This window comes from Nematostella vectensis, chromosome 10, assembly GCF_932526225.1.
Source record: "Nematostella vectensis chromosome 10, jaNemVect1.1, whole genome shotgun sequence".
NCBI classification, from domain to species: Eukaryota; Metazoa; Cnidaria; class Anthozoa; order Actiniaria; family Edwardsiidae; genus Nematostella; species Nematostella vectensis.
The window spans coordinates 6,989,843-7,006,101 of NC_064043.1; the positions used below are offsets into that span (position 1 = coordinate 6,989,843).

Here is a 16,259-nt window from a genome sequence, read left to right on the forward strand (position 1 = left end):
GATCTTATCTCTTGTATCATAGTGTCATGAAATGTGGTGAAAGTTCACGTTATTCTCCAAAAAAATCTGATAATAACACTGTTACTCTGTTTAATTCTAGATTAAGAGGGGGCGTGTTTTTATGACAACTGTTAATAGCCTTTCTGATAAAAGCCTCTGGCGCCTTTGCTAAAATATACTCTGGTAGCAGAGCGTTCTCCTGTTTGTTTCTATCGTAGTTCACTTATCCGTGTCGCGTCTCTGTTTTTTTTTTTTTTTTTTTTTTTTGCGGTATCGCTCGTTTGTTTATCCTACGGACACAAACAAACCAGAACGTAGAAAAACCAAGACACGACACGGATGAATGAACTGCTATAAAGAAACAGGAGAAAATTCTGCTAGCAGAGCAGACTGGCAGCTAGAATATTTCTGATGATCGGAAGTGAGCGCTCTAAGTAATTATACGGCGCATTTAAACTGAAATTTGGTTCTCGGGGAAACTGGAAACCGCGGAAATTCAATTCTCAGACTTCGTTTTCGGCTTATTCTCGAATATTATTATTATCATTAAAAATAACTTCCTCTCTATCAAGTATTGTCTAGGCCAACAGGTTTAAAATCATAAATTATTACATTAACACTAGACGAAACGCATTTCGTGACTTTTTAGTCTAAAAGCGATTTGGAGACTGTGAGTGTCGGAAAAACATGTTGATGGCTCTTTTTTTGCGTCTATCAAATAATAGGCGGAACCAGGATTTATTTTATATCTCACGGCTATCTCCGAGCACGCGCGAAGGCAACCTCACGGTTATCTCCGAGCACAGGAAACCCGGTAAGAACGAAATCGACAGCTTGTATTTGGATCTCTCATTTCGTGCCTTCTATGACTTGAATGAAATCGCAAATATCATTTACTTATGCTCCAACGGTTGTAAACTTGAGAAGCTTGACTACTTTCATGAGTTTAGCAATAGTTATCGTTTCTGTCAAAATATAACAACATGGTATAACATAAACCCGTGGAAATTTACACGAAGCTTACCGACTTGCGTCTACGCAGCGGCGTAGCCAGGTTTATAACACGTTGTTAACAGGAGGGGGCCAAAAAGGGACTTTCAAGGCATTTTTACCTGTATTTTAGATAGTGTATAACAGTACATTTACTGTATTTTTGGCTGCTACAAGGGGGGGGGGGGGGGGTGGTGTCTACGCCCCTGCCTATGCAAGTTTTGTTTCTGTGATTTATGGTTTCAATTTACTTAGATTCGCTTTCAATCTTCGTAAATCTTTTAGAAAAGTCTGTGTGCGTGATCTGTTTTGGAATCCGCCATATTTTAGAAGCAGTGAATCGAACTTGAGGATGACGTCACCTGAATCAATCCTTCCGATTGGCTGAATCTTTGTTTTGGTCCTATAAAAAGCGTCTCCTATTTAGGAGGCATTCACGTCTGGTAACGCCCCTACTGTTCATTTTTTAATAATTTTTCAAAATATCGTGAGGGGGTGGGACGTGTACAACCCCCTGCTACGGCCCCCCAAAAAAGGTAGGTGGGGATGGTAGGTAGTAGAGTGCTGTGTGTAGGTGGATGGGTAAGTAGATAGGTGGGTAGGTAGCAGAGTAGGGTGTGTAGGTTGGAAGGTAGGTAGGTAGGTAGGTAGGTAGGTAGGTAGGTAGGTAGGTAGGTAGGTAGGTAGGTAGTTTCCCTTTATTCTTAATACAAACCAATTTTATCACATTTATTCGTTTACGCACCCTGTAAATTATTCAAGTAAAGTGAGTTAGTGCTCTCCGTTACATTTATGACTTTTGAACCCGTAATCTAAAGACTACAAATCACTCATGAGTATGTAGATATCATTAAGTTTCTGTGCTGTCAACGTTATATACATTATTTACTTTATTTAGTCTTAAAATGCTATTTTCCCATAAAATGTGCAGGCTAAAACATATACAAAGAAATAAGATTTCCAATTTCGTCGTCTTTTTCACATCTCCACTACAGCCTTTTTCTAAAAAGACCAGTTCTAGCCTATCTCCCAATCGTCTATAGCATTCTCGGCCATTTGTGACGTCATCTGTCGATTTTCCGCTTGCTCGCTCTAGACTGTGTAGCAAGCATTTCTGTGGGGTTTAAGCGCGAATAGAGAGCGAGCTGGAATATTGACGCGCTGAGGATTGGGACAAAAGTGTGGTGAAAGAGATAAAAGAAACCTAGCTTGCTTCTCCTGCCCCCATTCTTTTTTCAGCCATACTCTACGCTAGATTTTTGTTTCCATCGCTCGGTTTACTATTTTTCTGCTGAAACCTCGCAGAAACGTATGTTCGTGTTGCAGGCGCCCTGGATAGCCCCATAATATGGCGACGGAGCGAAAAATTGCATCGTTACACCGAGAAGAATTCCTTTAGAGGCTGATTTAGACGGCAGGATGCAACCTCCTACGACATCATGTCCTAGCCTTGAACTACACACTTTGACTTTCGTAGTCGAACATCGTAGTGGAGTAGTAGGTTGATTTACACTCCACGACACGACGGGCAACTCGCGACTTAATTGCGACTTAATCGTGCTGTCTAAATCGGCCTATACTTGTATTATATATTTACAATTGTTTTAGATGATTTCGATATGCCATTAGTTTTACTAATGTTATCTTTCGTAACCAATGTCAACCGCAGCTGCAAAGGCAGTCTCTGATTTGGAAGTCGTCAAGCGCTGCGTCCGAGTAGAAGCTTGTCCCCCGGATACCAATGAATGAAATCTGAAGTGCAGATACACAATTTGTTAAGGAAGTCATTAATTAATCCCAAAAGTATGCTGGGTGTGAGCTGTGCGGTGTCTCTGATACAAATGGAAAGAGTGATACACCATAGGTAAATCAGGCCCGTGACCAGGATTTTCTGGGGGGGAGGGGGGAGGGAGTTTTCTGTTAAAAATATGACTACCCCTGATAAAACCAAAAAGGGATTTTTTATGCCCTTTGTCCTTGTTAAATAGACCATGAAAAAATAGGCGACTTCACTTAGGCGCCCCGCCTTTTAGCGGAAATATAACAACACACAACAACAACAAAAAAAACAAATTATTTAAATTTTACGAATCAGCCAGAAAGTTTCTTAGTCAGAAAGGATTTATTTATATTTAAAAATTTTATTCTTTCGCCATTCTCTGGCGTGATGGGCAAAGCCATTTGTCACGTGATTTCTTAGTGCATTCGCCCATCGTGCCTTTCCTTTGACTCCCGCAACACCAAAAAAGCAACATCTTACTGCGCCGTCCTCGACTTTCCGCCGTCGTCAATTTCTAACCTGGTGCTCTTCTGCAAGTTGTGGAATCTCGACCGCAGCAGGGTGCCACTGATTATTGTGATTCCCAGATCTTTGCCAGACTGTCGTCTCAGCTGTGGTGCCCTTAACCCTGTATGTGAGGCGAACGGTTCCCATGGTAGAACCGTACATGTGCCAGTAGAAATTGATACATTTGCGGCAGTTGGATGGCGGGTAGAACTTGCTGCGAATGATGGCTCGTGAGCCAGTGGAACCAGCTGACGCTTCCATGTAAATATATCGCCCTAAAAATTAAAATGAATAAAATTCAATGGTCCCAAACATGGATAGCAATTAGTAGAATTTGATACCCTAGAAGAAAGGCGATCACCCCCTTCTACTTTCATGGAGATTCCCCCCCCCCCCCCCCCCCGAATGTGTCACATGTGGCAAAACTAGAAAGAACGGATTTTTCAAAGAATATGTTTTATTACAAAATAAACCATTGTTAGTGCGACAAATGCAATGCTTTTGCTTTAAATAGTTTTCTGAGTTGACCGTGTATTATTTTGCCCTTTCTACCTATGACTGCGCAGCCCCCCTCGGCCAATTCTGGGTAGGCGCCTGTATCCACACTTTGGTATTTTGCTAGAATGACAAAATTGCGGCTGATTGCACGTTTCGCTTACCGCTTCCCGTCGTGTGATCACGACTTGGCCCTGTGGATGAACTGCTGGTTGATCCCTTTTGGGTTTGCCAAGTCAATGTGCTTGCAGCGATGGTAAACCCACATGCACTGATTGATATCTCGAAATCGCATTTTTCTAAAAGTAATATAGACGTTCAGACAATTAGGAGATTGAATTAGAATAAGTCTGCCCTACTGTCCTAAGCAGTGTTGAATCTGAGTTAGAATTGAATAATGGAAGCAATAAAGCAGTTTAAATTAGATAAGTTTGAGTATGAAAAAATCATAAGTCTTTACACAAGACAAGGACTTCTGTGCGGGAGATCGCACTTTTAAGTTTTAAAAAAATATGCCTGAATCGCCAACGAGTTATGCACGTTGGTATTTGACATGTGATTATTTTCCTGCAGCTTGCAAGCAACGAAAAAAAATATTGCATGTTGAAAAACATGATACACAGACAGACCAGAGTGAAGTTAGTTCCTTATTCGCAGTTCCTTTTTCAAATCCGGGGGGGTACTTACATGATACCTTTTAATTCGAGTTGAAACAGTATTTAGGCATAACAGTTTATTCAGAACAAGTCCAACAGCATTTTCGTCGGGTAATTTTGGTTGCTTTAACGTGCTCGCTGCTAAGCGGAGCTGTGAACATGAGACTCTATCTGCTACAAAAGGTCAAATTACGAAATGCGTGCAATCGCTTTCACAAATATATCTAGCAAAAGAGAGGAAATCTACCTCTCATCTAATAAATGTATTTGTATCTTGGGCTTTATTTCCAAACGCATTAATATATTTAGAGGGGAAATATTCACGCTTTACCTGACTACGTACGCGTGTAGAAGGAATTTGACCTTGCTAACAAAACCACAATTTGACAGATAGTGCTTGTTGTCAATTAACACCTTGGCTACTAGATATGGCTCTGACAAAACAAATAGATTAGTGCAGTGACACGAATAGGGAACTGTTCCTTATTCAAGTTAGTTTTCGCGAATAAGGAAATGGAATCTCCAAACGTCCCATTTCGTTTTACGACTTATCCGAATAAGGAATAGACTATGAAGAGGATTGTCAGTGTTTGCTTATCATTTCTCAATAAAGGAAAGGAAATTTCATAACTCACGATTTCTCTTTAACTACTCCTTTCTAAAGAGTTCTCGAAATAAGAAATGGTATTTCATAACTCCCGATCTCGTTTTAACTACTTATCCGAATAAGGAATAGACTAAAAAGAGGGTTTTTTATGTTTTCTAAACATTTCTCGAATAAGTAAATGGAATCTCCCAACTTCCGATTTCGTTTTACGACTTATCCGAATAAAGAATAGACTAAAGAGAGGGTTCTTTATTACTTTCTAAACATTTCTCGAATAAGGAAATGGTATTTTATAACGCCTGATTTCGTTTTAACTACTTATCCGAATAAGGAATAGACTAAAAAGAGGGTCGTTTGTGTTTTCTAAACATTTCTCGAATAAGGAAATGGTATTTCATAACGCCTGATTTCGTTTTAACTACTTATCCGAATAAGGAATAAACTATGAAGAGGATTGTCAGTGTTTGCTCATCATTTCTCAATAAAGGAAATGAAATTATATAACTCCCGATTTCGCTTTAACTACTCCTTTCGAAAGAGTCCTCGAAAAAGGAAATGGTATTACATAACTCCCGATCTAGTTTTAACTACTTATCCGAATAAGGAATAGACTAAAAAGAGGGTTTTTTTATATTTTCTAAACATTTCTCGAATAAGCAAATGGTATTTCATAACGCCTGATTTCGTTTTACCTACTTATCCGAATAAGGAATAGACTAAAGAGAGGGTTCTTTAGTATTTTCTAAACATTTCTTGAAAAAGGAAATGGTATTTCATAACGCCTGATTTCTTTTTAAATATCTATTCGAATAAGGAATCTACTTTAAAGAGGATTGTTAATATTTTCTCACAATTTGTTTAGAGGAGTATATTCGCGCTTTACTTGACTACGTACGTATGTCGTGTGAATTTGACGTTGCTAACAAAACCACAATTTGACAGATAGTGCTTGTTGTCAATTAACACCTTGGCTACTAGATATGGCTCTGACAAAACAAATAGATTAGTGCAGTGACACGAATAGGGAACTGTTCCTTATTCAAGTTAGTTTTCGCGAATAAGGAAATGGAATCTCCAAACGTCCCATTTCGTTTGACGACTTATCCGAATAAGGAATAGACTATGAAGAGGATTGTCAGTGTTTGCTCATCATTTCTCAATAAAGGAAATGAAATTTCATAACTCCCGATTTCGCTTTAACGACTCCTTTCGAAAGAGTTCTCGAAAAAGGAAATGGTATTTCATAACTCCCGATCTCGTTTTAACTACTTATCCGAATAAGGAATAGACTAAAAAGAGGGTCGTTAGTGTTTTTTAAACATTTCTCGAAAAAGGAAATAGTATTTCATAACGCCTGATTTCGTTTTACCTACTTATCCAAATAAGGAATAGACTAAAGAGAGGGTTCTTTAGTACTTTCTAAACATTTCTCGAATAAGTAAATGGAATCTCCCAACGTCCTATTTCGTTTTACTACTTATCCGAATAAGGAATAAACTAAAGAGAGGGTTCTTTAGTACTTTCTAAACATTTCTTGAATAAGGAAATGGTATTTCATAACGCCTGATTTCGTTTTAACTACTGTTTCGGCATAAATCTATTACATAAGTGACAAGTGACAATTTCGTTAATATCGATTTCAACCACGTGATTATAATCCATTGTAAATCAGTCAGATCAACAGTAACCGAGATCGGAACTCTGAAATACAGCTAACCAGTACGATTACAAAACCTACAGCTAACCAGGACTTTGAGAATCAGAAAACACGATCGGATGCGCCACAGAAGTAAGTTAATTTGTGAGTTTGAAAAACTGTAAATAAGCTTTGATTCCATGCAATCAATGTAAATCAAATAACTTTCATTCATTCTAGATCGAATAAATATATCTTTACACATCGTTGGATTGTTATACGGTTTGTGTTTGTTTGTTAACGAATTATAGGAATCGAACGAATTTCTCGAATAAGGAAATGGAATTAGCTTTAACGACGCGAATTATAGGGCCGAATGTCTGAAGGGCATGGTTGTCACCCAAATAATGTCCCTTTAACCGTGTCCCCTTCAAAATTTTCTACTCATGTTACGGCTTGTTTGGGGTTCCTATGAAAGTTATGAAATTTCATTTCCTTTATTGAGAAATGATGAGCAAACACTGACAATCCTCTTCATAGTTTATTCCTTATTCGGATAAGTAGTTAACACGAAATAAGGCGTTATGAAATACCATTTCCTTATTCGAGAAATGTTTAGAAAACACAAACGACCCTCTTTTTAGTCTATTCCTTATTCGGATAAGTAGTTAACACGAAATAAGGCGTTATGAAATACCATTTCCTTATTCGAGAAATGTTTAGAAAACACAAAGGACCCTCTTTTTAGTCTATTCCTTATTCGGATAAGTAGTTAAAACGAAATCAGGCGTTATGAAATACCATTTCCTTATTCGAGAAATGTTTAGAAAGTACTAAAGAACCCTCTCTTTAGTCTATTCCTTATTCGGATAAGTAGTTAAAACGAAATCAGGCGTTATGAAATACCATTTCCTTTTTCGAGAAATGTTTAAAAAACACTAACGACCCTCTTTTTAGCCTATTCCTTATTCGGATAAGTCGTAAAACGAAATGGGACGTTTGGAGATCCCATTTCCTTATTCGCGAAAACTAACTTGAATAAGGAACAGTTCCCTATTCGTGTCACTGCACTAATCTATTTGTTTTGTCAGAGCCATATCTAGTAGCCAAGGTGTTAACTGACAACAAGCACTATCTGTCAAATTGTGGTTTTGTTAGCAAGGTCAAATTTCTTCTACACGCGTACGTAGTCAGGTAAAGCGTGAATATTTCTCCTCTAAATATATTAATGCGTTTGGAAATAAAGCCCAAGATACAAATACATTTATTAGATGAGAGGTAGATTTCCTCTCTTTTGCTAGATTCATTTGTTAAAGCGATTGCACGCATTTCGTAATTTGACCTTTTGTAGCAGATAGAGTCTCATGTTCACAGCTCCGCTTAGCAGCGAGCACGTTAAAGCAACCAAAATTACCCGACGAAAATGCTGTTGGACTTGTTCTGAATAAACTGTTATGCCTAAATACTGTTTCAACTCGAATTAAAAGGTATCATGTAAGTACCCCCCCCCCCCCCCCCCCGGATTTGAATAAGGAACTGAGCGAATAAGGAAACAGACGAAAAAGGAACTGCGAATAAGGAACTAACTTCACTCTGGTCACAGACAGGAGCAAAAAATTGCAAAGTTCAAATTGTAGGGTCGTGTTAGCTTACATTTGTTTAATATTTTGCCTATAGGTTCCTCGTGTAATATACAACAAAAACAGCTCTGGTTCTTTTTGGTAGATAATCCGTTCTTGAGATTTGATTGAGCGAAGTTGCCATAAATCCTGAAATGGTATTATTTTTTGCCCAAATAATCGGGCACTTTCAGACAAATCACAAGTCTTACACTTTTGCTTATCTCAAGAACGTATTATCCAACAAAAAGTACCAAAGCTTATTTTGTTTTATATTGCACAAGAAACCTTTAGGAAAAAAAATCAAACAAATATATGCAATACAACCTTACAATTTGGAGCTTTGCAATTTTTTTCTTCTGTCGATACACAGGGCAATTTTTCTCGCAATGTGGCGTAAAGTAGAAAACAATTGCATTGCAAGTTTGAGAAAGGGGGATGTCACGCGCGTATTTTTCTTGCAACTCGCAACACAACAGAAATTTCGGTGTTATTTCGGGAAAAATTACCCTCGTGCCTTAAGTTGCACACTCCCCGAACAACGTTGCGGAGCATGAAGTTGGAGATGCTTCAACAAACGACGTTGGCAAATTTGAAGAGGTAAAACAAATGCCATAGGGTAAGAGAATATGTTAATTTAGCTTATAAAGCAGAATAAAAACATCTAACAAGCTCTTATTATAGAACTATTAAATAGCTCGTGGGGTAGTTCGAGTATTGGTAGATACAAATCCATTCCTGATGGTAATTGTTCTCCTTTAAAGAATGTGAAATAGCTGTTTACTCTTCAATGTAGCAGGATAGGTGAAGATGAGATGTACCCACGGAAGTAGCTTACCTGTGGTGGTGGTGGTGGTGGTGGTGGTGGTGGTGATGATGGTGTTGGTGGCGATGGTGATGATAATGATGGTGGTGGTGGTGATGGTGATAATTGTGGTAGCGGTGATTGCGGTGGTGGTGATGATATAGTGATGGTGATGGTGATGGTGATGGTGATGGTGATGGTGATGGTGATGGTGATGGTGATGGTGATGGTGATGGTGATGGTGATGGTGATGGTGATGGTGATGGTGATGGTGGGTGATGGGGGCGGTGGTGATGGTGGTGGTGGTGATGATGATGGTGTTGGTGGTGATGGTGATGGTGATAATGGTGGGTTATGGTGGTGGTAACGGTGGTTATGGTGAAAGTGGTAGAAAATGGTAGTCTGTTTTGTTGCCGTTGTTGGTGGTGGTATTAGTGGTGTTGTTGTTTGTTTTGGTCACTGTACCAACCTAAAACAGCCGGGGGCTTCACCAATTCAATATAGACCGAGTTTAACTTCTTAACCAGGCCCTTGGTTTGGTCCTTAGGGACCTCATTCAGGTCGCATTCCATGTTCACAAAATTGAAATTCAGACTTCGGCAGCACTTCTCTCGTGAGCACAGTTTGACACAGTCGTGCAGACTTGTGGCGGTCACGTGCTTGTACGCGTGTCCAATGAGAGCAACGTCGTATATTGACATGCTGTCTCTGCACTTAGAGAACGTCATGGAGGCAAGAGTGACAGTTGTCATGACAGCGCGGATGATTGACACTCGGAAAGGCATTTGGAAAGGAATCATTTTTACAACTGAAACAGTAAAATTTTTGAAAATCTTGAATAAACATCTAATATAAGACTTAACTAGGATTTATGAAGTGGTTATAAGAACAGCTTTTCAACAGCCAAATAGCGCGTTTGCACTTACACGTCGTTGACGTTGTTGTGTCTGTCTGTTGCCTGCATGCCCCAAGTCGGGTACGTTGCGGCTAGCGCTTTGGCGACAGTTCGCGCGCCACAAGGCAGCTCGTATTACGCAATTTTACTTGACCGGGATTTCTAATCAGACACGGAGAGCGTGTCGCAAACAATGCACATTTCAGCCAAATTAGAGAGAAATCCGTGTTTTTTATGAGAATTTAGCCTAAAAAACACTGTTCCTACCGCCCTTGGTACAATGAACAAGTAGAGTTAAGCGCCGAGTTTGTTTTGCCTACAAAAGAGTTATTTCCTTCCATCATATTTGCATGAAACAAAAAAAATATTTATTTCCAAGAAAAATGAATCTAGCACAATCTGATAAAGCATAAATGTATTAATAAAATCTGAAAAATTTACTAAAATCGCGCCGAATGAGTCCTCGGCGCGCCACCTTAAGTAACTCAAAAAGACTTTCTTCAGTAACAATAAAATATGGTACATAATGATTTTAGTTAACACTTCTGTTAATTAGCTGGTCCAGTTGTCGTGAGTTAATTAAAACAATTAGCGATCTCACAATGACAGATTTTTATCATAATTAATGTAGAATAAAAGGAAACAAAAATTTAAAAAAGTTATTAAAAGTAACATCAGGGTGTCCGTGACATCTGTTGAAAGGTTTGTTCACAAAGAATATAGAGATAAACAGTGCTTTTGGGTTGCTCAGCAAGAAAAAATATGGTAAATTGGTTAAGACAATATTTTGCACAACCAAATATTTGAGAATAGCATAGTTTCGTAATAATTAGGTCTTTAAACCTGGATAAAAAATATTTATTTGTAGGACATCCACTTTTTGCCTCTTTTTTATCATTTTTATCTTTAAAAAAAGAGGGGACTGGGTTTATAAATTATTTTTGAAGCGACCGCTCCCCAACAAGAAGTAGTTACTGTTGTTTGTTTATGTTTTCAGATGTCGTGCCGTGAAGTGAAAAAAATATATATTTTGAGATGAGATTGTACTAATTAAGTAAAGATCTTTCCACTTTTTATAAAACAAAAAGAAAAACGTTTAAAAATATGACGTTAGAAAATGACGTTACACATTTACGGCTAAGTATGTCAAAGTCACCCGCTCCTATTTTTCCTGTAGTTATACTAATAATTCGTTTAAACTAGAACACCTCCCTACCAATGACCTTGTGAAACCCGAAATGATGGGGATTTACCTTACATGTAGCAGGGCAGAATTCTTTTCCCTGGTACAATTTTACTCTGGCCTTGTGAGAAAGTTTCCCCTGAACGAAAAAAAACATTAAAATTCTACCAACCTGCTGACAAGTTTGCCAACTATGTGAGCTTTTTTACGAAAAAGTTGCCGGGAAATCGTATTAATATTATTGCTTATATGATAATTCATTGGGTATTCTTATGTACACTAAAATTTAAGAACATCGTAAAGAACATATTCAGCCTTAAAATGCTCCACAAATAAGAACGGCCCAGCCTCAACTGAAAGTTAGATGTTCTTATAAAAAAACAGTGTCGTGTGTATAGTAGTTTCTAGAAGTTCTCCCTCAGACTCTTCCATGCACTAAAACGCCGACTCGTGAATGCAATTGTATTTTCTTGTGTGCATAAACGATATACAGGATATTTGAACAAAGTATCAAGTATGAACACGTCAAAGATGACAAAATCATATAAAAATAAAATCATATAAACTAACTTCGATAATTTCAAAGTTGAAAAGGATGTAAGGCAATAACGACGAACTGCTTAAAATTTGTGTTTTACAACAACAACGACAAAAAAATGTGATTGAAACTAAAATCAAAACAACGCTTACTCGTTTGAAATGACACTATTCTATAGCAAGCACGCGTTATTGTAACCTTGAATTCATTTTGCTTCAAGACCTTCCCAATCTCTATTTTCTATCTGTCTAGTTCTCAGAAAAGATTGACAATTTAGTTGTTTTTTACACTATTAATGTATTTGGACATTATTTAGACCTTGATCCTATCTTTTTAGCATCTTGTTTTATCAGTCTGCACTTGACAAAGTCTAGCATGATTATATATTGAACAGCAAATATTGTGTGATATCAATTAGCAAAAGTGGGCTTGACACCCGGTTTTGCCTTCAAAATTATAACAATTACGAAAAAAAATTGATGTTGCATCTCAGCTCAGAATGCAGAATTATAGAATTTACTGAATAATTCAGTCAAATTTATAATTCTACATTCTGTTCATCCTTCCTCTGACAAACAGATTCGTGAGAATAACCTCTTGTTTTTTTTTTCAAATAACACGCCCTAGAAATTCTCCAGTATGCCAGGTCAGTCAGTCTACACAGAATCATTTTTCACTCAATATCATTCGTCCGAGTTACAAGTGCAAACTTACCTAGAAGAGTATAGCAAGTCCACTATTTCAATGGTAAGCTTAATCCAAGAAAGGCTTCTATTATTTATAGTGAACAACTTTGCAGGGTTTCTGGCTATTTATGGCACATCAGCACAGCGCAATAAACAAACATATTTGTAAGTTTCCATGTAATGTTGCTCTTGTTACTTTTCAATAGAAACGCTAAAACGTATCCAATCCTAATAGTACTTATTCTTAATTAAGCTAAGAGCATGTTTATGCCCCTAATAAGACTTATTCACCTTATTTATACTTGGGGATCACATTAATTTTTAAGCCAGATAAATACAAGGGCACAAAACGGATCGGTTCCGCAGTCCGTTGTTTTGTTGGCTGGGAAGACGTGCGACCCCACGGTTGCTGGGGAAGACATCCTCCCTAATGGTTCTGCTGGCAAATTTGAGGAGTCGAACTAGTTGTGCTGGGAATATTTTTTGGGGCGCTGTAACGGTTGCTTGGAGAAAAATTTATACTGTTAATTATTGTTAAAAAGTACTGTTAAAAGATTATACTAGCAATTATTCATGAGGAAAAAAGAATTGGTACCTCCTGGGAAAAAGGAACAGATAATTTTTCCCAGCAACTTTAAGCATATCAAGAAAATTTAGCCAAAAATTGTCGATTTTGCCAAACGCGGTCACTTCAATATAAGGAAACTAATAATATATTCCTTATTTAGAAAAAAACTGCATAAATTCTTGTCATTTGTAACGTTGCCGTATCGTAGGTGCTTCGTAAACTTTATGACTTGTAATGAGAAGAGAAAAACAGTGACTGTGACCATCTTAAGTCAATGGAGAAAGTCTCTGAAAAGAAACTAAGGTACCAGAACCCCAAAACGACAACGTTTTCTTCATATAAGATTGATATTTTCGCCTTCAGAATATATTCAAACGACAAATATGCTACTTTAACGTGTTTCCAGAAGGGGGGCTCGTTGTATAACCTAAATACAGCGCAGATAAATATTCAAGATGCAAAGTTCTAAAGAAGTATCTTCTACTTACTCTTCCATACACTAAACGCTATCTCTTTTTAAATTCATGTTTCCTGCTAAAATGTGAAAACTATTTGAAAACTATTCTAAAAAAATTACACAAGCATGTGACAGCTTACAGATAAAAAAACCCGTAGAATTTGGTATATATATCATTCGTCCGAGTTACAAGTGCAAACTTACCAAGAAGAGTATATCAAGTCCACAATTTCAATGGTAAGCTTAATCCAAGAAAGGCATCTATTATTTATAGTGAACAACTTTGCAGGGTTTCTGGCTATTTATGGCACATCAGCACAGCGCAATAAACAAACATATTTGTAAGTTTCCATGTAATGTTGCTCTTGTTACTTTCCAATAGAAACGCTAAAACTTATCCAATCCTAATAGTAATTATTCTTAATTAAGCTAAGAGCATGTTTATGCCCCTAATAAGACTTATTCACCTTATTTACACTTGGGGATCACATTAATTTTTAAGCCAGATAAATACAAGGGCACAAAACGAATCGGTTCCGCAGTCCGTTGTTTTGTTGGCTGGGAAGACGTGCGACCCCACGGTTGCTGGGGAAGACATCCTCCCTAATGGTTCTGCTGTCAAATTTGAGGAGTCGAACTAGTTGTGCTGGGAATATTTTTTTGGGCGCTGTAACGGTTGCTTGGAGAAAAATTTATACTGTTTATTATTGTTAAAAAGTACTGTTAAAAGATTATACTAGCAATTATTCATGAGGAAAAAAGAATTGGTACCTCCTGGGAAAAAGAAACAGATAATTTTTCCCAGCAACTTTAAGCATATCAAGAAAATTTAGCCAAAAATTGTCGATTTTGCCAAACGCGGTCACTTCAATATAAGGAAACTAATAATATATTCCTTATTTAGAAAAAAACTGCATAAATTCTTGTCATTTGTAACGTTGCCGTATCGTAGGTGCTTCGTAAAGTTTATGACTTGTAATGAGAAGAGAAAAACAGTGACTGTGACCATCTTAAGTCAATGGAGAAAGTCTCTGAAAAGAAACTAAGGTACCAGAACCCCAAAACGACAACGTTTTCTTCATATAAAATTGATATTTTCGCCTTCAGAATATATTCAAACGACAAATATGCTACTTTAACGTGTTTCCAGAAGGGGGGCTCGTTGTATAACCTAAATACAGCGCAGATAAATATTCAAGATGCAAAGTTCTAAAGAAGTATCTTCTACTTACTCTTCCATACACTAAACGCTATCTCTTTTTAAATTCATGTTTCCTGCTAAAATGTGAAAACTATTTGAAAACTATTCTAAAAAAATTACACAAGCATGTGACAGCTTACAGATAAAAAAACCCGTAGAATTTGGTATATATATCATTCGTCCGAGTTACAAGTGCAAACTTACCTAGAAGAGTATAGCAAGTCCACTATTTCAATGGTAAGCTTAATCCAAGAAAGGCATCAATTATTTATAGTGAACAATTTTGCAGGGTTTCTGGCTATTTATGGCACATCAGCACAGCGCAATAAACAAACATATTTGTAAGTTTCCATGTAATGTTGCTCTTGTTACTTGTCAATAGAAACGCTAAAACGTATCCAATCCTAATAGTACTTATTCTTAATTAAGCTAAGAGCATGTTTATGCCCCTAATAAGACTTATTTACCTTATTTATACTTGGGGATCACATTAATTTTTAAGCCAGATAAATACAAGGGCACAAAACGGATCGGTTCCGCAGTCCGTTGTTTTGTTGGCTGGGAAGACGTGCGACCCCACGGTTGTTGGGGAAGACATCCTCCCTAATGGTTCTGCTGGCAAATTTGAGGAGTCGAACTAGTTGTGCTGGGAATATTTTTTGGGGCGCTGTAACGGTTGCTTGGAGAAAAATTTATACTGTTAATTATTGTTAAAAAGTACTGTTAAAAGATTATACTAGCAATTATTCATGAGGAAAAAAGAATTGGTACCTCCTGGGAAAAAGGAACAGATAATTTTTCCCAGCAACTTTAAGCATATCAAGAAAATTTAGCCAAAAATTGTCGATTTCGCCAAACGCGGTCACTTCAATATAAGGAAACTAATAATATATTCCTTATTTAGAAAAAAACTGCATAAATTCTTGTCATTTGTAACGTTGCCGTATCGTAGGTGCTTCGTAAACTTTATGACTTGTAATGAGAAGAGAAAAACAGTGACTGTGACCATCTTAAGTCAATGGAGAAAGTCTCTGAAAAGAAACTAAGGTACCAGAACCCCAAAACGACAACGTTTTCTTCATATGAAATCGATATTTTCGCCTTCAGAACATATTCAAACGATAAATATGCTACTTTAACGTGTTTCCAGAAGGGGGGCTCGTTGTATAACCTAAATACAGCGCAGATAAAAATTCAAGATGCAAAGTTCTAAAGAAGTATCTTCTACTTACTCTTCCATACACTAAACGCTATCTCTTTTTAAATTCATGTTTCCTGCTAAAATGTGAAAACTATTTGAAAACTATTCTAAAAAGATTACACAAGCATGTGACAGCTTACAGATAAAAAAAACCCCGTAGAATTTGGTATATATATCATTCGTCCGAGTTACAAGTGCAAACTTACCTAGAAGAGTATAGCAAGTCCACTATTTCAATGGTAAGCTTAATCCAAGAAAGGCTTCTATTATTTATAGTGAACAACTTTGCAGGGTTTCTGGCTATTTATGGCACATCAGCACAGCGCAATAAACAAACATATTTGTAAGTTTCCATGTAATGTTGCTCTTGTTACTTTTCAATAGAAACGCTAAAACGTATCCAACCCTAATAGTACTTATTCTTAATTAAGCTAA

General features: G+C 37.3%; 1 protein-coding gene across 1 annotated transcript; it reads right to left on the reverse strand.

Moving 5' to 3' along the window:
- Nucleotides 1–2,227: 2,227 nt before the first annotated feature.
- Nucleotides 2,228–13,652, reverse strand: LOC5522049 (MAM and LDL-receptor class A domain-containing protein 1). Its single transcript, XM_048733790.1, has 7 exons — nt 13,627–13,652; nt 11,249–11,312; nt 9,565–9,903; nt 3,937–4,071; nt 3,290–3,552; nt 2,550–2,742; nt 2,228–2,366 (listed from the first exon to the last, which is right to left on the reverse strand). Exons 3-6 carry the CDS (start codon nt 9,893–9,895, stop codon nt 2,650–2,652), a joined length of 822 nt encoding a protein of 273 aa, XP_048589747.1. The 5' UTR covers nt 9,896–9,903; nt 11,249–11,312; nt 13,627–13,652; the 3' UTR covers nt 2,228–2,366; nt 2,550–2,649.
- Nucleotides 13,653–16,259: the final 2,607 nt, after the last annotated feature.